The 24,804-nt window shown below is 44.2% G+C and overlaps 1 protein-coding gene across 2 annotated transcripts in view; it reads left to right on the top strand.

The window, feature by feature from the left end:
- nbeab (neurobeachin b) overlaps nucleotides 1–24,804 on the top strand; it is a 176,549-nt gene that overhangs the window by 76,554 nt on the left and 75,191 nt on the right. For both annotated transcript variants that reach the window (XM_053423381.1, XM_053423380.1), the window contains exons 30-36: nucleotides 3,993–4,150; nucleotides 5,417–5,546; nucleotides 7,151–7,278; nucleotides 11,186–11,247; nucleotides 15,496–15,560; nucleotides 17,814–17,922; nucleotides 19,869–20,035. In XM_053423381.1, coding sequence (XP_053279356.1) covers nucleotides 3,993–4,150; nucleotides 5,417–5,546; nucleotides 7,151–7,278; nucleotides 11,186–11,247; nucleotides 15,496–15,560; nucleotides 17,814–17,922; nucleotides 19,869–20,035 — 819 coding nt within the window. The remainder of the gene's footprint in view (nucleotides 1–3,992; nucleotides 4,151–5,416; nucleotides 5,547–7,150; nucleotides 7,279–11,185; nucleotides 11,248–15,495; nucleotides 15,561–17,813; nucleotides 17,923–19,868; nucleotides 20,036–24,804) is intronic.

Genomic DNA, 24,804 nt, shown 5'->3' with positions numbered 1-24,804 from the left:
CTCACAGATTCAATGGGCCGTTTCAGGGTTAAAACTTGGTTTTAGGTTCAGGGTTAGAAATGGGTTTAAGTTGGGGTTAGAGTAAAGGTTAAGGTCAGGGTTAGGGGCTAGGGAATGTATTATGTCAATGAGTGTCCTCACAACTATCAAGAGACGTGTGTGTGTGTGTCTCATGGGGATGGGAATAGCACAGAATACTAATGTTAATCCTTTGGGTTTATGTCAGATATCTAGTACACCACTAATGGTTTTTCTAAGTTGCATGTAACTCATTATTCATCTCAGACCACTTGTATTGGACTCATCCCTCATGGCCAAGAATTCCAGTGTTTGAAAAAAGCCTCTGAAGCACCGAGGCCCTGCTGCGGTTTATTTACATTCCTGGATTAGACAAAACCACACAGTAATCTGTCTGGATTTTAGAGTTTACAAACCTGTAACCTCCTGATCCCCATCTCCTATGGTTGATAACATGTTCAAAATCATCATTTTTTTAGAGTTGAGAGCAATTTGAGTTGCAAAGAGGAAAAACTCCTCCTGGCCTCTGGACGCCGCTGATGTGCTGGAGTTTTCGTGTGTGTCTGTGTGTATGTGTGTGTGTTTGTGTGTGTGTGTGTAGTCACAGCCGGGCTGCAGAGAGAAGGCAGGGGACACAGTGAGTCAGGAGGAACAATGGGGCTTCCTTTCCTTTTTAATGCATGCACGCTGCCGAGCTGGGCTGAGCCGAGCCTGATGAATAGGGTAGAAGATGGAGGAGTTTGTGGAGAGGGGACAGCTGAGAGGGTGGGGGTCTCCAGGGTGTTGATGACAGATTAAACAGAAGCGGCCTCACGCCACACCACGGCCGGCCCTGTCACCCTCACCGCTCACACCCGTAATGGGAACTGGCATCCTGAAATGAGTCGCCACGGCCAAGTGTATTATTTTTTGAAATGCTTTCACACAAACCCTCCTGACCACATATACAACTTTGTCTCGTGCTTTTCATGTCCCTCCCCCCCCACCACCCCACCCCAGCCTCTATTTGCTGTGTCTAATTGTTTGCCACCTGCCAGTGAAATGAGCTGCCAGCCATGGACGGGCCTTTCATTTGTCTGTCAGGACGGCAATAGATTGGGAGTGACAACATCAAAACAGAAAAAAGGGGGTGAAAAATGGCTTAAAGTGGAGTGCACAGGGGCAGAGGCCCCTCCACCAGGGACCCTCATACAGGAGGGAGTTTAAAATGCTCAACATCCAGATTTCCGTTCAGCCAGATGGGAATAAAGTACATAAATACTTCAGTAATCCTTAACTTCCTCCCTTTCCCCATCTCCTTCCCCAAAAGTATCCACATCAACTGAAATATAAAATATTTAATTTTTTCCCGTGATGAAGAGAAACAATAATTGGCTTTAATTGAATTTGCAAGCGGAATGTAAACACGTTTCCTCTGCGTCTATCCTCAGATTCCTGAATTAAAACCCTATTAGATCAGATTCCGTCTGTTGGATTCATAAAGGAAACACATCTTTGGTTATTCTTTACGGGCGCAGTCATCTCCCACAGCCGCGGAACCCCATTAATATTCACCCCAAGATTAATCCTTTGCTTTATTCTCTGCAACTCAATTAAGACAATCCTATTAATAAAATATGCTCTAGATAATCTATACATGATTCATGAGGACTCGGCTTATGAATAATTCACGACGAGACAATCGTGTTTTATCAACATCCTGTAGATCCGGTGTAACGTCGAGGAACGGCCGGGCTTCCACTGGGGGGGGGGGGATTTGGAAAGCAAAGATTAGATCCACGCCCAGTTCCCTCGCAATCACAAAAAAACCAGTTTGATGTCCCGATATCTGTGGATGAGATCTCACAGAGGAGGGAGCGGCGCACAGATCCGCTAAATAAATGATACTTGTCATCAGTGTTCTTCAGAGCACAGCTGTGTCTCGGGAGAGATTAATATTTCAGCAAGTTTTCCCTCCGACTCGTGCTTATGCTCCCTTGTGTTATCGAGTGGATTTTGTTACGCTAAATCCCAGATATTTTATTTTACTGCTTTGTTTAGTATCGTGTGCCTGTGCGGCGCTTGTTAACCAGGCAGCAGCGTGTGTCTCTTAATGTGTGTTATCATCTACATTTTGTGTGTTTTATCCATAGAGAGAAACAAGAGCCGTTTCATCTTTTAAAATGCTGAAGCGTTGATAATTCTTTTCATGGGAAACGAGTGGTACAGTAAAAAGGGATGTGAGATGAATCCCCCTGAAGCCTGAAGTATATCCAGTCCAAGTTCGGGGTTGTTTCCCATGGTCTGCAGCGTGTTTGACATTGTGTATGTGGATATATATAAGAGCAACATAAAACAGTATAAGTCTGTGTTTTGTTGAGGAAGGATTTCTGGGGATTTGCTTCAGACGACAGCGGGCTTAGCTCGTGACAGAGCCAAGGCCTGGCCCGTGTCACCCGGAGTAACTGCAGGGGATTGGAGGAGACATTATCTGGCACCCTCGCAAACCCAAAGGCCAACTGCAGGCCTGATAAGGACAAGCTCCCCTTCTCTTTGCTGTCAGGCAGCTCTCGCAGGGTCAAGTTCACTGCATCATCTTTAACCCTCGGTCAATCAGATTGCATGTGAGCGGAGGTCTGGCGTGTTTGTGCTTTCCTGTGCTGTTACACGAGGTCACAAGTGTTACTTTCATCTTAAGCCTGCTCAAGCTTTTTTCCTTTTACATGTTTCTTTCATGAGCTTTCTCCTATCGCCCCATGTGATGCTTGTACAGTGGCTTCTACAAATAAAAGGGGAGCCGCTGTGATGTTCTGTGTTCCTTCTTGACTTGATGTTTAAGTATTCATGCAAGATTCTGACCTTTCAGCTGTTTGGTGCCAGATCTTGTATATCCACGACAGAGAGTCTCTCGGGGGGAGAAAAAGGAGGTTTATCTAGGAACCCAATACAAAAACATTGCAGAGTGCCGGCCAAATATACCTGCACTCTCAGTGTGTACAAATACCGCTCTGTGTGTCTGTGCCGTGCAAATGCCAGAGAGAAAGGTCTTGAATCTCAAAGGCAACGAGGTGTAGTTCTGTCAGTTTGAACACAGCTGGCAGCGATGCAAATGTGCGTCGGTAACAACTGCCCAGTTCCTCTGGGAGAGCCTGACGTTAGCTTTCAGGATGTTTCCAGCTTCTCCGAATACAGAGCAGAGGGCAGCACGGGGGCCTCTGGTGACAAGAGCAGATTTCAGGGAAAGTTCAGTAGCTGCCTGGTCGGCCTATTGCCCTCAGGTTTATTTATCTCAGGCTCTCGCATGTGATTGCATTGCACGTGCTACACGCTGAATGATGGAGTTGCAGGTCAGGATGTTTATCTTTTATGTCCTGGGCATTCTCATCAAGATCATTGCTATTCTTCTTTTGCTCTAAAACATGTGCACAAATTGTATTTTAGCCGCTGTGGTCTGGGGGTATTTCAGATAAGAGGATTAGAAAGTTACTGTTTGAATTTAAAGTCAAGGAAATGCCTGAACGTTTGGTTTTATTTTGACATTTTCTTTCCCGCAGCTCGTCTTCTATAAAGCGAATTTGATCACAACCTCTGGTCTCGGGCTGGTTTGGCTCCCCAGTGGCCTGAACTATGACCGTCCTACAAAACTGGAAAAGTGCCTTTCACCCACGAGCCCGGGAGTCCTTGTAATACTGTTAGATCAAAGCCACGGGTGTATGAATAATGCTATGACAATATCACAGTTTCAGTCTTCAGTTACCATCTGCAGCTGCGATTTGCCTCCTGGAGCTGTTGGGGATTTACTCTGGCGTTGTGTAGTATTGCATTTGTTAAACAGATGTCATAAACACACAATCTCCCCTCTAATCTTTTGCATTTATATGCATTTCGTCTAAAACTGTATAATTTATGTTTTTAATACTGTTCCTTTTTATTGTGTGTTCATACTGTATGTGCGTGTGTGTGTGCGTGTGTGTGCGTGTGTGTATGTCCTGCAGGAGTGTGATGGTGCCAGTGAAGAAGACGTGCCCTGGCAGCCTGGCAGTTAACACAGTGGGGAGCAGCAGCAGCACCTCTGCCGGCCTGACAGCTGGCAGCACCCCCAACATCTTTGCCTCTGCCACCGTGACCCCAAAAAGCATGATCAACACCACGGGTAGGTCAGATACACGTTAACTTGGAATAGACTTTATTTATTCACACGGGCAAACACACCAGGGTTAGCTCAGGTAACATGGTTAAATAAAGAAGTAATCGATTTCAGAGAGCTTGATTTGTTTTGCCTTTATTACAAGATGCTGTTACAGGTCTAAAAATGTATTTCTGTCTGAATCATGTGAGGCGGTATGCCTGTGCAGGGGCTTATTGTTACCACCAGATGGCGCTCTCTATCTTCCTTTCAGTCTCTGCATCAGCTCAACACCTAAAAAACCATTTGGGTCCTCTTGATGCAAACCGATAATAAGCTCAATTTTAATCTCTCTGATTTATACAATTAAAGTATTTTCAAGAGTAAAAAATGATTTGTACACATGGCTTCCTGTGTGTTCCTCTCTCGATCCCCGGCCTTTCCTTCCCCTGCGGTCACTCTCCTCCTCTTGGGGCTCCGCTGCTCATGGTTCCGCCTCAGCTCTCCTGTCCAGGGTTTCTGAAGGCGACCCACTTAGCACCAAGAACCATCAGGAGCTCCAACATGTTTTAAATGTGCTCTGTCGCCTTTTCAAATCTCCTCTTAGCAGCGTGAGAAAAGTATCAAAGTTAAAAGTGTGCGTTCAGCTAAAGCCACGGGCCCTCCCCCAGATCCCACTTTCTCACAAGGACTCTGATAATGATTTAACACTTGGACATAACCCAAAGGTTTGCTTTAATTTGTACAAATAATTTGTACAAATTCAATGTGGAAGTTGTTTTCAAATCTCACTGAATTCTTCATCTTTGTCATTTTGGGAAGCAGAATAGTTTTTTTTTTCTTCTTCTGGTTTCAACACCCAGCTCGGTGCACTTGGATCTAATTTAAGATTTGTTGCAGGATTTGACAACGTTGCCACTTTTTCCATTTGTTTGACTTGGTTGAATTTTGCGCTGACTGCTGAAGAATGTCGGGAGCCAGATTGTTTTAGGGTTTTTATAAATCTCCCATTCTGTTTCTTTTATTTTAGTCTGTGTGCTACGAAGAGTCTCTGCCTGAAATCACATTGAAACCTGAAACCCATTTCAATGATTTTCTTAAGCTTCATCATTAAACCCCAACAACTAAACCGTCCTAATATTAAAACACTTGAAATATGAATTACTTTAATGGTGCTTTTGTTACCTTAACGTCAGTCCTCACTGTTACTGTAAAATAGTTAAAGATTCATAAAAATTATAATTTCTTATGTGCTGCGCTAATGTTGCATGTCTCTGCTGCTCTTCTCTGCAGGAGCAACTGAGGCTGCCCCCCCTACCTCGTCCTCATCCTCCTCCAGTTTTGTAAATGGAGCCACCAGCAAAAATCTGCCTGCCGTGCAGCCGGTGGCCCCCATGCCTGAAGACACAGTCGAGAACATGAGGTACAACAGAGTCCTCTCTATTCACCTACACTACTTTATTTCCTTAAATTAACTAATTCATTTATTTTGTTTGAGCTCATGTTTAAAAAGACTCCTCCTTATTTGAATGATAATATTTGAGAAAAGTCTGCTGCCCACCATTATCAAACTATGGGTCATTGGATTTGATCAAATTAGATTTTTTTCTTTTTCTCTGCAAAAATTTCAAAACATAATTCCACAGATTACATGTTTTTTGTTCAACGTTTTGTCAAAGTTTGGAATTTTTTTGCATGTGCAGTTGTGTATTTATATAAATCTTCTTGTGACCTTGACTCGTCTCTCTCTCTCGCTCGCCCTAACAGTTTGTGACAGATGTCCTTAGTCTTGCTCGTCCACTGTCTGCTGAACGCCCAGGTCCTTCTCCAGTCTCTCTCTCTCTCCCTCTCTCCCTCTCTCCCTCTCTCCCTCTCTCCCTCTCTCCCTCTCGCTCTCTCTCTCTCCCTCTTCTTTCTCTCCTTCTCTCTGCCTCGGCATGTTCTGCTGGAGGAACAGAGACTCAGTTGCCATGGCAGCAGTAACTGACATCACTTAGCGTAGCGGTGAAGTCGATGATTCTCTCTCTCTCTCGCTGCAGAACCCGGCTCCCGGCAAACTCACATTTTAGAAAAACAATATCTGAGCCAGAGAGTCGGGTGAACTAATAAATTATTTTATAATGAGTTCATTAGCCCGACGCGGAGGTCACAAATCAACATGAAGCAAGTGCTGCCTGAGGTTTTATTTTTCTCTCTATTTCAGTGTCTTATTTGAAGTGGACTATGGAGTGTCCACTATGCCAGGGACTTGCACCTCCCGAGCTCCGGCCCCTTTAGCTCCCTGACAGGATTGCATGCAGCCTCCAGAGGTGCAGACCAGTGTCTGAGGCAGGGACATTTCTGTTAGCCACATGGACCACCTGCACCCTGGGTTTTATACAACCCTGTCATCTCTCTGCTGTGTTGTTCCCCGGGTGCTGGAAGGCGAATTACACCGCACACTAATACACATCCTCCCCTCGCTCTGTTTTTCTCCGTCCTGCTGCTTTCTGTCCATCTTTGCTGGGAATTCACCCTTCAGCTCCCCTCATGTTGTCTTACATCTGTGGGCGTACACGCCGGAGCACAGCGGAGATACTGTATGTTGCAGCTCGACTCATATCTCTGCACGCACACACTCTGAGCTGCATGACTCTGGTTCACTGTTTCTCTGAGGTGCTTAGATAGTGTCAGACAACAGCGTGTACCGAGGGTGTAGATAAAGAACTTCCCCTCCACAGAGTTGAACAACCGTGAACCCGTATCTGGTTACATGTCTGCAGAAAGAATGCAAACAACTTGAAATAAAACAAAAAACAAAAATTGTTACAACGTGAAATCTTGTCCAGCGATAACAACTGTATCTGGCTCGGTTTGCATCCACTCAAATGTGTTGGTTCCTCTCCGACACCCTGGAACACACACTAACTAACACTTACTGCTGTGTGCACTGGGTTAACTGTGGGAGTCTCACTGGTTATGTCATGCCTCACCCTTCATGGAAGAGCCACCTTACCGACCTTCTGTCCCGATGTGTTCTCTTGACAGCATCACTACCAAGCTGGAGAGGGCCCTGGAGAAGGTGGCGCCCCTGCTGAGGGAGATCTTTGTCGACTTTGCACCTTTCCTATCACGCACCCTGCTGGGCAGCCATGGTCAAGAGCTGCTGATAGAAGGTATAGATGTTGTTTAAGGGTTTATACTCAGAGCCGTCACCCTATTGTTGTCTGTACGCTCCTGGCTGCCTCGTGGATGGATGCATGCACAGCAGTGGTCGGTGTTGACAGGAGAGTCACTACTTTGCACTCAAGCTGTGGGTCTCTTCCCCCTTCATTCGTCTTGTTGCATATTTTGTCTTCTGCATGAATCATATAAAAAAGAAAATACATATTTTTTCAATTCTGGACTTAGAATTTTTAAACGTTAGTGCTCCACAATTTGAGGTTTCAGCTGCGGGTGTTATTTTCACTGTTCATATTTCTCAAAACTGAGATCACATTTCCAACATGAGTGCGTGCCATTGTAGGAAAATCTGAAAACTTAAGCTGTGTTTATATTGGAAGAACAATGAACCTTTTTCTGTTTTTCTGCCATAAAGAATTCTTCTTTTCTGCGGAGTTCGATCCAAAACCGCTCACATGGAAAGTAAAGTGAATTACAGATGCTTATAGAAACTCTGTGATTAAACCCTGGAATCATGAACGACCTGATACTTTATGTTACAATCTCTCAGCCTTCAGGATTAATGTCTTCACCATAATACCCTGGACATTTTCATTATAAAATTGCATTACATCAGCCACTTTGTATATATTTAAGTTCTGGTGTTTCTGGCTTGGCTGAGCTCTGTGTTTGCAGTAGTGTGTGATCCTCTGCTGCTGCCCCTGCACCGCTCTGGGCTCTAGTCCTATTAACCGGCGGCCATGTGGAGGCTCTCGGTGCCGTCCTCTGGCCTCCGGTTGGCAGCCACTCACAGGACTACTTGTTCCCAACCTCAGGGACTCGGCCTGCATGTGTGGGCACTGCCACTCTCTTACTCAGGCTTGTGTTGGCTCAAATTCACAACAACATAGTGCCACCGCAGCCTGTGTGTGTGTGTGTGTGTGTGTGTGTGTGTGTGTGTGTGTGTGTGTGTGTGTGTGTGTGTGTGTGTGTGTGTGTGTGTGTGTGTGTGTGTGTGTGTGTGTGTGTGTGTGTGTGTGTGTGTGTGTGTGTGTGTGTGTGTGGTTGTTTGTGTGTGTGTGTAGTTGCGTGTGTGTGTGTAGTTGCGTTTGTGTGTGTAGTTGCGTGTGTGTGTGTGTGCACAGTGCAGAATATATGTGGCCTTACAGTCTCACTACAGCAGTTTGCACAAAGTTAAAATCCAAATCTCTCCTTTTAACTTTAAACTAGACTGATATGAGTTTCAGATGTTCACAGACTGACAGCAAACTGAGATAATAACTTTGTAGGACTTTATTAGAGTCCCCTGACACAACATGTGCTTTTTCCTGAACATAATTAATTTCTAGTATTTTATTATCATATAACAATTTTTGTTTTAGTTTTGCTAAGCCTGCTTATATTATTAATAAGCTGCTGAATCCCAAACTTGAAGAACATTTGATCACTGGTATTTAATTTAAGCTCAACTTGACCAGTCTCACTCATAAGCAGGATCTCATTTATTTACTATAAACCAACTCCGTCAAAAGCAATTGGTCAAATTGTGATTTCAATTCTCTGGAGCCATTACAGGCTATTTGAGGAATATTTTCCATTCCAGCGAAAATTACACAAACAGTTTATTCCTCCTCCTCACATCATGCGTACACCATGCGTGTACGTGTGTAAATAGACGTGCTGTGCACATGTGGCTGATGCTACTTGCACAAGCTCAGGAAAATCAGGTAGCGTAGCCTTGACAAGTGCGAATTTGTCTGTTACCCTTTCACTCAAAGTCTGTCAGCGGACTGACTGAGCTGACAAACCCGAGCCGAGCGGAGAGTGTAACCCCTACAACAGGTCTGCAGATAGACAGCTCGGGCCTCGGCACTCCTCACCAGTTTAACCCTGTCTGGGTCTGTGAAAAGGGCCTCCTGACACCGATCAAACCAAAACCAGTGCACAGATTTACCAAATGCACGTTAAATCTCTAGCTCTGTTGATCCACTTCAGATTGTCCCAGTTGCAGCGTGTTTGTCCCAAAAAACGACTTTGGCCGTTTCTCCCTCTCTTTCTCCTCTTTTTTTCCCCGGCCCTCCCAGGCTCACAGTTGAAATACTGTGCTGTAGTGCAAAGGCACTCCATTTACGAGTAATTACCAGCCATCCATCACTCCTTAGATTGCCCGGGGTCGAGCCCTCCCGTGCCCTGCGTGCCCCTTTGCCTCACCATTTTCCTCCACCCCCCTGCAGACATGTGGTCACTGCAGCAATTATGTTGAGTGCACCCTGAGCTTTACACTTGGAGTTGGTGGGTACGGCCTGTGTGTGAACACTGCCACTGTTGTGATGCCTGCCGCCTGCTTCTTGCTGGCCCCTGAGTGGCCCAGCTTGCCGACACATCACCCCACAATGCCACATTCACCCGTGCCTTAACCCGGCCCTGTTTACAGGAAGGGACCGGCAGGGCATGTTTAAATAGAATGCATTTAGTTTGTCTACCAGCACAAGGCCAGGGTCAGTTGGCCACCTGACTCCTGTGTCACACTGGACTGACTTATGGCTCGGCGTGTCACTGCTATAACAAGGGGTCAGCCGCGGCACTCGGAGAGGATGTGGCCCTTCTCTTGTGCACAGAGCGTCTACAATACACTTCCTCTGACAGACTGCATGAATGGAGATGGGTTAAAAAAGTAATGACCACAAGATCCTTCCAGTTCCCTCAATATTTTATATTATGTTGTCCAGTTGACCCTGAAGGCCCAAGTGTTTCGGCCATAAGAGCCTGAGTTAAATATCCGTGCATATCTAAAAAAGTTCACAAACACGTCTATATTTCTATTTATTACCTCTGCTAAAGAAGTGATCACGCCACTGCTCGTTTGTTTATTGGATGGTTCTCCACAAAAACTGCTGAACGGATTTCATGAGAAAAGAGAAAACATAAACAGATGTCAAATATCTAGACAAATAAAATCAGGCATATTTAGGAAACTGTATCTATGAGTGTGAATGATTTGGTGTTGCATGATTGATTGACATTTTGATGTAGATAAATATGAATTAACTGTACGATGCATATACAGTTGTTTTCATTAAATTAAAAATGTAATTATATTTAACATTATTGTCATACCACTGCCATTCAAGATTTTCTCTAAATCAATCTGAGTAAAGTAACATATTTCCCTGCTGATAATGTTTTATGAATAATACATATTTAATATTGCACATGTTGTTTATTCAGTGTGAAACCGATTTTTCTAAGTATATGTTGCATAAACCCTTGTTCCTCTCTCTCCTCTGATTGACACGGTGTCATACCTGAGACAGTCTCAGCTGCGTGGCATCGACTTCTCCTCCCTCCAGCCCATAATGAGTCCTGCAGAGTTGCTTTCTCTCCTCTTTACTAACGACTGCACCTTAATTGTTCTCGCCCAAGTGCAGCAGGAGGAGCTGGAGGTGCAGAATCCGAGAGCAGTTGTAGCCATTGTCTCCGCAAATGAACTTTTCACACCTGCCCTTGTTTCATTAGAGAGAGCTGTCTGCGGCTCAGCATCCACGGATGAGGGAGGAAGCTGTGAATGTGTGTGCTCACTTTGTGCTTGACTGCATGTGTGAAGATAGGTGTGTGTGTGAGTGTGTGTGTGTGTGGGGAGGGGGTGTTCACTTTTTACATTAATACATCTGTTCCGCACACACCTCTACTCTGTGCAGATGCAAATGCCTTTTTTTTGACAACAGGCAAATCGGGAGCACAATTTAAGGGGCCGTTTCTAAAATGTATTTTAATGCTAAATGCTGTGCTGTATGTCTGAACTTTAGCTTATACTGTATTTATTATTAAAACCATATCATAAATGTGAGAGTCCACCTACAGATACTTTTACCCTTCATGACCTTTATGGTTAATATCCGTTCATCTGCTTTGCTGCCACAGGTCTCGTGTGTATGAAGTCGAGCACCTCAGTGGTGGAGCTAGTGATGCTGCTTTGTTCTCAGGTGAGCTTTTCTTTTTTCTCTTTTCTCTCTTTCTCCTCCTCATCACAATCCTCTCTCTCTCTCTCAGATTCTCTTTGTCTCCTTTCTCTCGCTCCCATCTTCTCCTCTTTCTCTGCCACGCTCCTCCTAATAACATCCTTTCTGTCAGCGTGCAGTGATCTGCTTTCATCTCTTTCTGAATATAAACACATTGCACAATCACAAATGGGAAATTGCTGTGCCAATAGCCCCATTCCGTGCAGCCATAACTCTTTCAAATCGTATTTTAAACTCACATAAAGCAGATTCCGTCTTTATTCCTGTCACAACTGCAGACTTTTAGTGCAAGCATGAATCTAGGGTTAATCACTGGTTACATTCTTAAAGGGCATATGCTTATGACATATAGCATAGTTGTTTAAACTCTGCCGGAGCTTCTCTCTTATCAGTGAATCCTTCCTGGAAAATGTTCCTTAAGCCAATCGTCCAAACCAGTGACGACACGCAGGCTCCAAAGTCTCTCTGAGAATCCGGCAACTTTCTCACTACACCCCAGAGCTTTAATTCCCAGCCCTCCTTTGAGCGAGCGAGCCCCACCTCGCGCCGCGCTGCTAGTGACTGATCACCTCGGCGCTGACCCCCTGAATCCCTTGTTAAGCCCTTGTTTTAGAGAAGGTCAAAGCCCCGATGTAGCAGTTAGAAGAGAAGATATTTAACATACCTTCTGTCAGCCCATCAGTCTTGCGTTGGGAGCCCATAAGGAAGCCATTACTTGGTGCCTCTCTGTGGATCCAGACGGCAGAGCCACAGCCTTGAGGAGGTGGAACTGCCACTATGTGCGCTCCGCAGTATCCGCAATCCGAAGCCCACTTCAGCAGGGAGCTCAGCCTCTGTTATATGGAGGCCATTATTCAGTGGCTCTCCTCCAAAGAAATGCACATAAATGGGGAAGCCGGCGCTGAGTTATAGATGAGCTTTTCAAGGTTTTTTGACGGACTCCCTTTTGTGCTGCTTTTCTGTCTGTGGAGTATCTGTGGGAAGTTGCTCTTTTTCCAGATCCAGGATTTATTACAGACGAGAGCGTCAGCGTGCTGTTAAGGGTTTGAGCCCCCCCCCCCTTTTAAACAGATAGCATTACTGCGGCTCCAGAGGTTCCTGCCATTAGGGACTCTGGGGATGAAACCCAGGCTGAGATATCGATCAGTCAGTGGGAAGTTGAAACTGCAGCATATAGCTTGATGTCCTTCTACAACCTTTTAAACAGCGATGAGCCATTGCTCTGTATTCTTACACTGCAGCATTGGTTATTAATCCAGTTATGTAGTCACCTGATTTGATTTAAAAAACATTCTGTACTGATGGATCGTTGATAATCGGCGACTTCTACATTGTTCGTCTTCGGCGACAAAGCTGATATTTATAGATCAGTTTTATAATGAGAAAATGTGTTTATTCTGACTGATAATTACGCTGCATTATAGTAACTAATAAAATCTTGGGTATCACAGACGGTATCCGAAGTGCTTTCAAAAAGAGCAGCGACTCCTCTCGGATGCAGTGTGATCTTTGGCTGACATCACTACAAAGTGCCAACTTCAACACATCCCTCCCATATTTCAACATTAATGTTTTGAGACAGCCAGGAGGGCATTTAGCTGACCTTTAGTCCCCTTCTGTTTTGTGACCTGTCAGTTTTATGAATAAATTAGTGCTAATGATCTGCCTTTCCTTATTTATGCATACTAATCACAGCAATCATTGTGCGGCTGGCCGCGGCCGCAGACACTGTGTGTCTCTCCTCATCTCTGGCAGCTGAAGGAAAAGGTCAAGCAGCTCTGTTTCTTGTAACAGCTTAAAAATACAGGGCGGGGGTCTCGAGTGGAGCCACAGAGCTTTAGTGATGGAAGGCCTCCAGATGTGCAGAGAAAAGAACAGCAGATAAAAGCAAAGGCCCCCGCGCAGTGACAGGTTGGATTGAAACACCACAAATACTTAGTGGCCTGCTGAATTTCACCAAGATGAAAGTGGGAGGAGACTGAACCTTCTCAAGGCCAGCGGGCTGTTTCGCTCGGTGATGGGACTTCTGGGGATTTGAGGTCCAAGGAAAGGTGCTGGGTTCTTTCCAAAGATAGATTGAGGACTGGTACCACGGTCCCGTGTGAAACTACAGTATCATCCATCACTGTCCAACGTTTCCCCGTGTTGTATGTTGCGTCAAAGAATTCCCCCGCACAGATTTACTATGTTCTTCAGTTTCATTCCTCTCATTACAAGTTTTCAGCAGCAGCTGTTTGTTAACAGAAAAGTCTACAAACAGTTTAACAGCAGAACACAGAGTTAGAAAGGAAGTTATTCTTCTCAGGCATGTGAGGAAACTCAACCTTTAATATAGAAGGAATGACTATTAAACATAAATTTGTCCGGTCTCCAAAATAAAAATAAATAAAATGCCAACGCTTGCCGGATTTTTAAGAACATATTTTTTATAACAATAATAAAAGCGGACAATATGGTGTCACTCTGTCGCCCCTAAAGCGCCAACAGCCACATTTTACCAGCTTTAAATCTCAGCTTTTCATATACAAGCAACTAGACAAACTTCCAAAGGCCAGAGGTTCTTCACTTTGGTCACCGTCTGCATTTACATCAAGGATCACATCTCTTGAAGGAGGCGCACGTCAGACCTAATTCCCTTCAAATGGGCAGCAGAGGACTTTTTAAAATCCCTGCAATCAAAGGCAGCCTCCTCTGGGAGCTCTGTTCTCCAGTATTAAAAAAAAAAAGAAAGAAAGAGAGCCTCTGAAGTTCCTTCTCAGCTGTCAACAAGCATACCCCAGACAAGACAGCAAATTTGACTAGTTCACGCTATACCTCCGCCGACCTGCTGCCATTTCCCTGGCATCGCCCGAGTGTCACATCTGCCTTGATTTCCGTATTTATTTTTGTCACGTGAGCGCGGTCGCGAGTTGAGCCTCAGAAGACTGGCTGTACATGATCCCTGTCCAAATCAGGAACAGCTTATTCCAGGCAGATCCTGTAGCAGTGGAAGGGGGTCATGGGGAACATTTGGAGACCAGATGCTCGGCAGTTTGTCGGCACCATCTCCCTGACTTAACGCATCGCAGGGTCAGGCTGTGTACTCTTGCATGAACCGGTATGTGTCAGGCAAGACAAGTACGTATAAAAACACATGCCCATACATAATAATGTCAATGTCAGTTATTCAGGTAGTTTACACAACAAAAGCTGCTTATCTTGCTCAGACGGGGACAGAGAACAAGCAGCATTGTTGTGTATGACTACAGATTACATACAGTAGGCCATATCCCTGTATGTCCTTTCTGCTGGTAAAACAGTAGTATTAATTTTCACGTGATAGGATGGTCACATTTCGATGTTACTTATTTATGTGGATAACGTTGAGTTGCAGGTACAAAGACGTCGGCCTGGAAATCTATTCCTTTCATTCCCCCCCTCCTCTTTTGAACTGTGGCCTTCTCTGTTTTCTCTTCCATTTGTACCTCGGTGAGGATACAGGAGAGCTGCATTTCCCACAGTGAAAGGCGCGCTCTCCAACTGCTTTTTAATCATTTCCAGAGCATGTTGTGAGACGGCAAGTGCTGGCACTCTGGCCCATGGCTCGGATCCCTTCCAGGCACACTCTGCAGGGCCCGGCGAGCCGGCTCAGTAATCTGTCACTGTAAGGGACAGAGGAAATGGCTGTATTTAAGTGAGAGGATATAGTTTCATCCCACAATTACATCTCTCCTGTGCTCACTGATCTTTTCGCAGAAGAAGAAATGATGGTCACACATGTGGTGCAGGATTTCAACCTTTCATTTTTTTTTTTAAATAAAGGATATATTATAAACTAAATGCTTTCTTTACCTCCTTGGATTACACGCTATTAAAATGTATTCTGAATTACAGTTAAAATATGACATTTGGTGGCTGAAATGTGATTCCTGTGATGCATTTCTGAAAGATCTGGTTGCACAGAGGATCAAAAAGGGTAGTTTGATATTCATGCTCTGTACTTGTTTCTGTACTTTACATTGCTGCTGGGGAAAGCGCTCTTTTCTGGTAGTATTATGCTGCCTCGGTTTTTCGGGGGCATAAAGTAGCCAAACTGAAAAGCTTGTGTTAAAACCAACATCTAATATCATATAGTGTTTTATTCAGAGCTTTTTAATTAATATTTTCCAGCCCATACTCAAAAATAAGATGCAGAGCTTCTGTCTGTAACAGATCACATCTCCTTTATTGCAGGAGTGGCAGAACTCCATTCAGAAGAACGCCGGCCTGGCCTTCATTGAGCTCATCAACGAGGGAAGGTAATGTAACCTTTCACTTTTTCATATTGAGTGTAAATCGCACAGCATCACTTTATTTATCTCCTCTGTTTTCAGTTTGTGTGTGTTGGTTTTCTGCCTGGCAACAATAAAAACCCTGTTGGATTAAGTGGCAGGACGTAGATTAGCTCTAAACCCTCTTGCCCCTGTTGTCTGCTCTGTTGGGGTTCAGAGGTAAATAAGACTGTTGTGTCTGGATGAAGTAAGACTATCAACAGTAGAGCGCAGTCAGCCGCTCCTATTGGCTGCTCCCGTATGTCACCGTCTGTTTCACTGTCCGTCAGCAGTGTCCGTGTTTCACTTTCTGTCTCCCTCCCTCTCCCTCTCTGGGTGTGGCCAGACTCAGGGATTTCCATCGGGCAGATCAGGGGCGGCTCAAACTCCTTGTCCATCTGCTGACCCATCTGCCCGGGCTCTTCCCCGTGCCCTGGCGCTTGTCTCAGCCCGGCCAGGCTTCCACTCCCGTGTCCCCCGCTGGCCCTGGAACAAAGAGTTTCAGACGGCGGGGCCACACGGCGCTGTCCAGGGTGCTGCTGACAGATACACAATTTCCCAGTCAAGTCGCCGCACACCTGCTCTGCTTAACAGAACTAGACAGATCTAGAGGTAGTTATAGGCTGGTAAATCTGTTTGCCTTACGAGGCGTGGCTGACACAGACGCTGTGTCTGCTGCCTGTGCAACAACACCTGCCGCTGGTGGCTCTGTTTTATGAATCCCGAGGCCACCATCAAATAATAATAATTCCCTTTATTAAAACTGGTGGATGGCTAAAAGTAAACGATCAATTTACTTTAGTGTAACCACTGCTCCTGCTACCCCCTTGAAAAACAGAGAGAAATGATCACACAAGGTTTAGCTAGTGTTTCCCTAAAGGTTGAATGATGAAAACGCTGCGAGGTTCCTGAGGTATGAGGGTAAAATAAGAGCACTCTGTGACTTAGAGATTAATTATGTTACTTTGTGAATAAAACAGGAGTTAGATGACGATTTTATATGTAAACTAAATGTCTTTTTACCATTTCAACCCCTTTTAACCATATGAATTATCTTTACTGTTTAAGTGCTTTCTAACTTTCTTACACCAGATTTTAGTATCATTTCTAATAATGAATTTACTGTTATAGTGTTTATTGATATGTCCATACAGCTCCGTTAAGACAGTGTATAAAAGCTACAACAATCACTGGTCTTAAGACAAATATGTGATGATTTGAGGGAGTGAACATGAAATGGTTTGAAAAATCTAATGATACACAAACACAACAATAAGAAAACCAATTTTCTGATTGTGTTGGATTGCGTATTCATTTACTGGACATTCAACCTTCAGACCTGCACAACTGTGATGGTCACTGATTTTACACAGCAGCCTATGAACAACACATTTATATCATTTAATTCCGACAATGGGTGAATATTGTATCGTATTAATTAGTGTTTCCTTTGTACCAAACACCAAAGCAGAGGTTCTAATAGAGGACGTGCATGTTTTTTTTTCTCCATTTCCAACTATCACTTGTCAACTTGCTTTCTCATCTATTCTTGGTTTTTGAAAACAAAGGTTGCTGTTTGTGGGCGTCTCTCTTTAAACACTGTACGTCTGTCTATTAATGAGTGCTTGTCAACAGTTAAAGAGGCAATAGCAGCTGATGAATGCAGCCTTGGGATTACTGCCTCTCCTTGGGACAGGAGGGAAATTACAATCTGTATCAAGCACTGGAGAGGAACAGGGGCCGCTTTAATTAAAACAAAGCTAGCCTAATGGTGTGTAAAATGGCATGTAATCTACACAATGGCCACGGTGTTTTCCATTATTAAAGATACTGGAATTTCCGTGTGAATATGGGTGGAGACGGTGGAGTGTCTGGAATCAGCCGTGTGGGGAGTTATCCAGACTTGTCAGCAGCGCGGGGTTGATGCTCTGGTCAGTGTGGAAGCAATGCTCAGTCAATCAGGAACGTGCCAGACAGGCTTCAATGCTCTAATGACGCTCCATTCCCTCCTTAATGCTACAGAGGGATCCGTCTCTGACCTGCAGCCGCGCACCATAACACAGACAAATGATACTGTTCACCAGTGGCCTCTTTCAACAATGTGGCACGACAAGCTACATTGGCCTCAGACCTGCTCCGTCATTACTGCAGCTTTTGGGCCAATGGAAATAATACGTTTCCTAATTGATGATTAATATGTACGTGAGAGTGCTTGATTCGACGTTGTCTGCCATGTGATAGGTTGCTCTGCCACGCCATGAAGGACCACATCGTGCGGGTCGCCAACGAGGCCGAGTTCATCCTGAACAGGCAGCGAGCGGAGGACGTCCACAAACACGCAGAGTTTGAGGTATTCGTCCTTTTCCTTCACCTGGAATTACACATTAAAGTCGGGGCACAGAATCACAATATTTTACAGAAGAGGTTATAATTGGCAGCGCTTGGACAAGGTCAAATCTTACAATGTGCTTTGAAAATAGAATATTTCTTGTGTCTCCTAATGAACTCCACAACAAATTACGTTCACATAAAACCGCCATTAGTCCGTAAAATGTTAAGTAATCATGTCCCTCCGTGTCCTCGTGAGGACAACTCACCCGTACTGCTCTTAATGAGGAATTTAATTACTGGTAGCAAAGGGATACTCAAGCAATATTAATTTAGGAATGTGATATGAGCTTTTGCTGACAAACTCAGGGGGGATATGGTCTGTGTGTAGCCCGCCCACCCACATGAACCCCCCCGTTTCAGACAGGAAAGGAAAAGCTAGTAAGTTTAAAGTTATGTATGGATGACAGGGTTATTAACCCTTTATTTTTCTTATTATAGTTTGAAAGTAACAAGAGAAAAATAATCTTCCTCCCCTTTTCTTTTTTAGTGTAATCTAATCAACAAAATAACATGTTATAGGGCAAGAATACAAAAAAGATTTTTGTATCAAAGTAGACGATTGTGGTTATTGTAGAACATCAGACACGCACACACAGACATACACGCACACACATGTAAGGTAATCACACAACACCCTTCACCCCCACACTTCCGCTGCCTCTGTTAGCAGCTTGTACATGTGAGGAGTGATGAGTTTCTTATCTGGGGAGAGCAGCCATCCTCAAACAGCTGCTTGATATACAGTTCTTGAGGATCCTTGACCCGCTAGATAAACTGGAAGAGACGGCTAGATATGCAATGTCAGGAGAAGGGGGAAGTGTACCTGGCCCCATCCGTTCTGTCTGTCAACTCCAGACAGTCTACACCCTTCATCTGGCTCTGACGTTACTTTATTACCCGCTCTCCAAGATGGAAGATTCACGACGCGGATAAGACATTTTTACAATTAAGTTGGTGTCAGGGCGAAGCGTCATGCGCTTTAAAGTGATAAATAACATTTGATATTTGTCAGAGCGTCTCCTGGTAACGTGAGGTGACAAGCAGAGATTGAGTTATCCGCCCTTTGAAGAATATGTTAAAGTATAATATCTGACAGAATTCAAATTTGAAGCAGGCAATTCGATTAACTTCCAGCTTCTGTTAGCAAATTAGATTTTGAATATTAGCAGGAGTTTCCCCCCCGGGTGGCACAGTGAGACGATCCAGAGTTAGATTGGCTCTTCTCTGTGACTTGTAGCCACCTGGAACGCTCAGACAGTTGCTCCGGCTTCTAGAAATTGATTTTAAATCATACTTTTTCACATTTTATCGCTCTGACACTTAAATATTTACTCAAACATTGTTTGGAACATTGTTTTTTTGACAGATTTCTTGTAATATTTGCAGAATAATCAAAAGACACTGTGTTTTTATGGGGCTTTTTGTTTAAAAATGCACAATGCACCATTCCTATCAGGCGACAATATCATATCTCTTGCTATAAGGCCACTGTAGCTTTCTAAACCTTGACAGTCGATATTCTTTGTGGATCTATTAGAGTATTTCCCCTTCGCCTCTAATAGCACCATCCACGTATCCCGAGCAGGGAGCCTCATCTGTCCACGGGAAGGGAATGGGCTGCCTTCATGCGCTTGCCATGATTTACTACACTCCTCCAAGGGAGCAGAAATATATCTCTCAGCTGTCCGCTAATATCTTTATGCACTCAAGTGTGTTGAATGAAGCAATAACATTTTTCAGGGTGACAAATGCTCCATTAAGAGGCTCTATATTCCGGCTTTATTCAAGTAAAACATCCTCTAATGCCATAAGCACAATATCAGATATCACTTCTGGCAGCGGACACTGTAGCTAAAGCCATTAATATACAATGAGGCTCATACTATGCTTTTCTTTTGAAATTAGTCCAACTGCTCCCAGTATGCTGCTGACAGGAAAGACGAAGAGAAGATGTGTGACCACCTGATCAGTGCGGCCAAACACAGGGACCACGTGACGGCCAATCAGCTGAAGCAGAAAATCGTCAACATCCTCACGAACAAGCACGGCGCCTGGGGGACGCTGGCCCAGAGGTAAGCTCCTGCACCCGGGACACACGAAGGGGAAGCTTCAGGGCCAATGTGGACCGGTGCTACTCCGTGTACGGTCTAAACCAAGGGCACCAAAGTTACCTGTTCTTGAAAACTCTGCAGTGATGGGACAGGACCACCGGTTAATGTCATTTTCCCAGGATCCGATAGGGTCAGCGATCGGGTCAGCAAACGCAATTACAGTGCGGAGTGGCTTAATCCCCCGGGGACAGCTGATTGGCCAGTCGTCCGACATGCTGGGGGTGGAGGAAGGGGGTTGGGGGTGTTTCCACAGTGTTGTCCAGGCATTCATTGACCCTCTCACTAACACAGCCCAGCACCTGGTGTTAGTTGCAGACTTCCCCACGGGCCCTGTTAAAATAACTGCGGGCTCTCCTGCTCTACCTCCCACCTCTCACCTCCACCTACATGGTCGCACACATACAGGAGTGGAGCTGCGTGTATCAGAAGTGTTACACAGACTTTGTGTGTTGTACCGAGTGTGAGATTTCACGATGAATCTATTGTTATGGGTGTAACAGCACCCATGCAGTTGTTATAAAGAGAGACTTGCTCATCTTCAGTGGATGCTTGCAGGTGAAGCAGCAGTAGGTTGCATTTTAAGACAACTATTTGTTTCTATAAAAAATATACAGACAAGATGCAGGGGCATACATTTGCAGTAACATAAAATATAATACTGCCCAGGCCCATTAGTCACCTGACATTCAACCAGTTTAAACACCTAATGCTTTTATCATCAAGATCCATGAATTATATCCTGGTAAAACAGTGGAAATGTTAAAACAAGGCCCTGTCTCACAAAGGTAAAGATAGTGATACACAAGTCCTGGATACGTCCCAAGTTCTGGACTCACACCCAAATGTACTCGGTCTGGCCCTGACCCAGGACCACAACCCTCCACTGAGTAACAAACAAATGTACAGGGTTGGTCCACACTGTTTTATTTGTGCTGTGAGCTGTATTCAGCAAACCTCCACTGCTGATTTGTCAAAACCAATTTGGTCTCTCTGCTGAAACAGTAGCTCTAGTTTTATGTTCAGGTTTTAGAAAACCCAGTGCAGATGTTTGCTAAATGTAGGTTTTGTTTCATATTTTACCATCGTCCAAAAGTCGTCTAGCTGGTCTGATTTAATTCTTGCAGCTGCACGGATCTTTGACTTGACTTGACATTCAGAGTTTCCTCCCAAGTAGCAACATTTGGTTTCTGTTCTCGGCGGCTTTCAGGAACGATTTTGCACCGTCTGTTTACTTTATGATGATTTCTACATTTTGGCTTTATCCAATGTTTCCCCTTTCAATTTCTAACAGGCCGTTCATTTGTGGTAATTTCAGAATAATTGCAGAGAAACAAAACATGTCTCTGGTATTGTAAAATAAATACTTTGTGTGTGAGGAGTTTACAGTGTCCAAGTGCAGATTTTAATAAAACTGACTGAATGGCAGTAGCCCATGACAGAATCTGTTGGATTGGATTCTGGGCTCTTGTTCAAATATTTATGGAGCCCCTCTCGGAGGCGAAGCATTTGCATTGAAACAAAAGGTTATTGAGCGTGGGTGCATTGTAAATGATACTGCAAAACTTCCAACAAATTCAAATTTAATGGTAACCTGCTGGTGAAGAGAAATGATGCAATATGCTCACGAGCTCAAGGCAGTGTTGCAGTTCAACAGCTTAGTCTTATTCAATGCTACATTAACTTTCCCATTTATGCTGCTGTTGTAAAATATAAAGCCCTCAAGCATTGTGAGGTGGCTGTCAGTGGGTGTGTGTTTGTGTGTGTGTCTGTGTGTGTGTGTGAGACTTGTTAATGTTTGTTTTCACCCCCATGCACAGAAATTGCTTTGTCTTTTACTCCCAAGTTCTGCCTGGAGACACGCCGAAGGATATTTATCATTTGTGTTGAATATATTATCAACACAATTATTTCTAGGCAGGAGTCTGAACGTAGTATAACCTATATATTTATCATTTTATTTTTTTTTACCAGTGTGTGTATACAACTGTGTGAAACTACCATGTCTGCCACTAGATGCATCCAGTTTTAAATTTAGAATTTTAAATATTGTTTTTTTGACATATTCCCTGATTTCCCAGGGACGATTCATGGGTCTTGATGAAAAGAACCCTTCATATTAAATTACAGATTTCTATAAGTTAGTGCAATGTGCTGCAGCTTGATAGAATTCAAGGGGACGATTGGGCCTTTTCGGAGGTTTGCATTCTATTTCATCCTTATTTGAGGGTCCCATTGAGATACACTGTGTTTTCTGTGGTCAAAATGGGCAGCAATTGAACGTAGAAGGTCTCTACTAGAAATACAAGCAGGAACAGATAACGTAGAAATACGTATAGTATAACACATTAAAAAACACACAACAGACCCAGAAGCATAAAACAGATGGCAAAAATTCCTAATGGAAGATAATAAGCACTTGTTAAAAGCAATGATATGAACATTTATTTAAAAAGGTTTTTCAAAATGGCATAATTCCAAGTTTAAAAACATTGTGCAGCTCATTTCAAGCATTTGGTACTTGAGAGCAAAAGGCAGATTTACCCTGCTCTGTTTTGATGTTTGAATTTTCTCTAGATAAGATTAGGTAACAAGACTGGAGTCTAAGCTTTGTGGTAACTTGCCCAGTAAAGCTTTAAAAGTACAATTTGGATATTGGTTTTATCCATTGAACCAGTATCTGAGTTCCAGGGCCGCTCTATCGTGAGCGTCGATTCTCTTTGTGGCAAACAGTGTAAGGAATTGTGCGGCAGCAGAAACAACAAAAGCCGGCGATGAGAAAATAATCTGTTCAAGGCTCCAAAGCATCTGCTCTGCAGTCATGTGATCTGAGTGGAGAATAAGCAGATCAGACCCTATGGTGGCCTGGTGGATCATACTATATGCTTGCTTGATGATGAATGTCCCCCTCTATAGAGCCAGCATAGGAAAATCAATACTCCTCAAATTGAAACAGTATAGGGTCGTATTGATCCGCTGGGCTGAATCAAAACGAGGAGGCTTTGATACATCTCCCCGAGACAGCTCCCTGCCCAGTAATGACACGCTATCAATTTTAGCTTTGCGCTGATAAATCACGATGAAAATTGGATGTCAGACTTTTCTTCGTGGGGGAGAGTGATTTTCTCTGCACCCTGGTCCCCTCTGCTGTTGACCTCTGACCCGCGCCAGTGGATTATAAAGTTCAGGCTCGTCTAAAGTGAAAGTAGATGTCAAGGCGAAGCTGATAAATTCGTTGAAGAAGAATAATGCCCCGAGAAAGACCAGCTCGCCTTCTCCCTACTGTAAATTCTCTCTCGTCTTGCAGCTCTCTCTCTCTCTCACACGGTGCCAGACGCTGCTGACGAGTGAATTAAGCAGCAAAATGTTTGTTTCTTGCAACAAAAATATGTAAATCCTCAATTTAAAATACACTGTCAGATTTACTCAGCGGTTTGTTTACATGCCTCCGTATTGTCTTATCAAATAATGAGCTTTTATTCCATTATTCTCTTCACGGAAACTATTTTTATACGACGGAAAACAAAAAATACATTGCTCACAATTTATGTGTATTGGATTTTGCACCATTTACACACAGAGCAGTTAATAAAGTCGCACACAGATGCAGTTGCTCCTACACACAGTATTAACGCAAGTATTCACAATCCGAACTTCAGTGAATCGCTCTCCATCCTCCATTCTCCAGCTCTCCTCTGCTGCTAATTGTTGCGACACCATCGGCCCAACAGAAATGTAAAAAGGAGCTGAAGGAGACAAACCTCCCTTTGTTCCCGGGCGGACGTCCATGTTCACATCAGCAGCCTCGGTGACAGCTGACGGAGGAGCCTCCTCTGGCCCCCCCGCTGCGGACCTTAACCTTACCTGACTGGTCTATTGATTGTCAACATTTCTTCTGTATAATTACTTTTTTTCCGAGCGGGGGAGAGAAAGGAAAATGGCGGCGCGTATTGATCCGCGGCCGGGCAGTGAAGCAGCCGTTTCCCTTGACTAACAGCGAGTCTCACCCCCTCGCACGTGATGAATGGTAACAATCCGCCGTGGATAATAACTTTGTGATGGAATGAACCTTTCTGCTCACGATGTGCCCGAAGTATTCGGTCTCGCCTGAAAGGGTTATCAATTCTAATAGACGTCCACGAGCACAAAAGGAGGGGGGGGGGGTGGGGGGTTCAAGGTCTGATGACCCCTCTGAGGCAGAAGAGGAGGGCCAAGGTCTCTGCTGGAGCCCGACTGTATAAACAAAAATCAAACCTGGAAGGGTAACGCGTATAATTCAGACATTTGATTTGCCTTTGACGTCCAGAGGAGCAGCGTCTTCGTTGCTCCCCGTGGCAAACGCCAACATCCTGTGTTTTCCATTATTGACATGTGTTTGTTTAAAATCCGTGCGATTACAGTATCATCTGGTAATTCTAGAAATCTCTAAAACAATGGTGAACCCCGTTGTGCCAACATTTTGCTTTGGTTAACACGCGGACTTCAGAGGTTTCTTCTCTGCCCACTCCACTAAATCTAAATCCCTTTGAACGCACAGACCCTCTTTCATTTCTTTAGTCCACTATCTCAATATCTTATTCTTAATCTCTTATTGAAAACTTGATGCTGCTTTGTTCTTGCAAGCCGATATCCCCTCAACCAGCACTTGTCCCTGACCTACACCGAGCTCTATTCCCTCGAGGTACGCTTAACCTTGCACACTGTGCTAATTATCTCTGGAAAAACGCCCATTC

The sequence above is a fragment of the Pleuronectes platessa genome, chromosome 5 (assembly GCF_947347685.1).
Source record: "Pleuronectes platessa chromosome 5, fPlePla1.1, whole genome shotgun sequence".
In the NCBI taxonomy this organism is placed as follows: Eukaryota; Metazoa; Chordata; class Actinopteri; order Pleuronectiformes; family Pleuronectidae; genus Pleuronectes; species Pleuronectes platessa.
The sequence above is the reverse complement of the archived record's forward strand: the minus strand, read 5'-3'. Positions and strand labels throughout refer to the sequence as shown.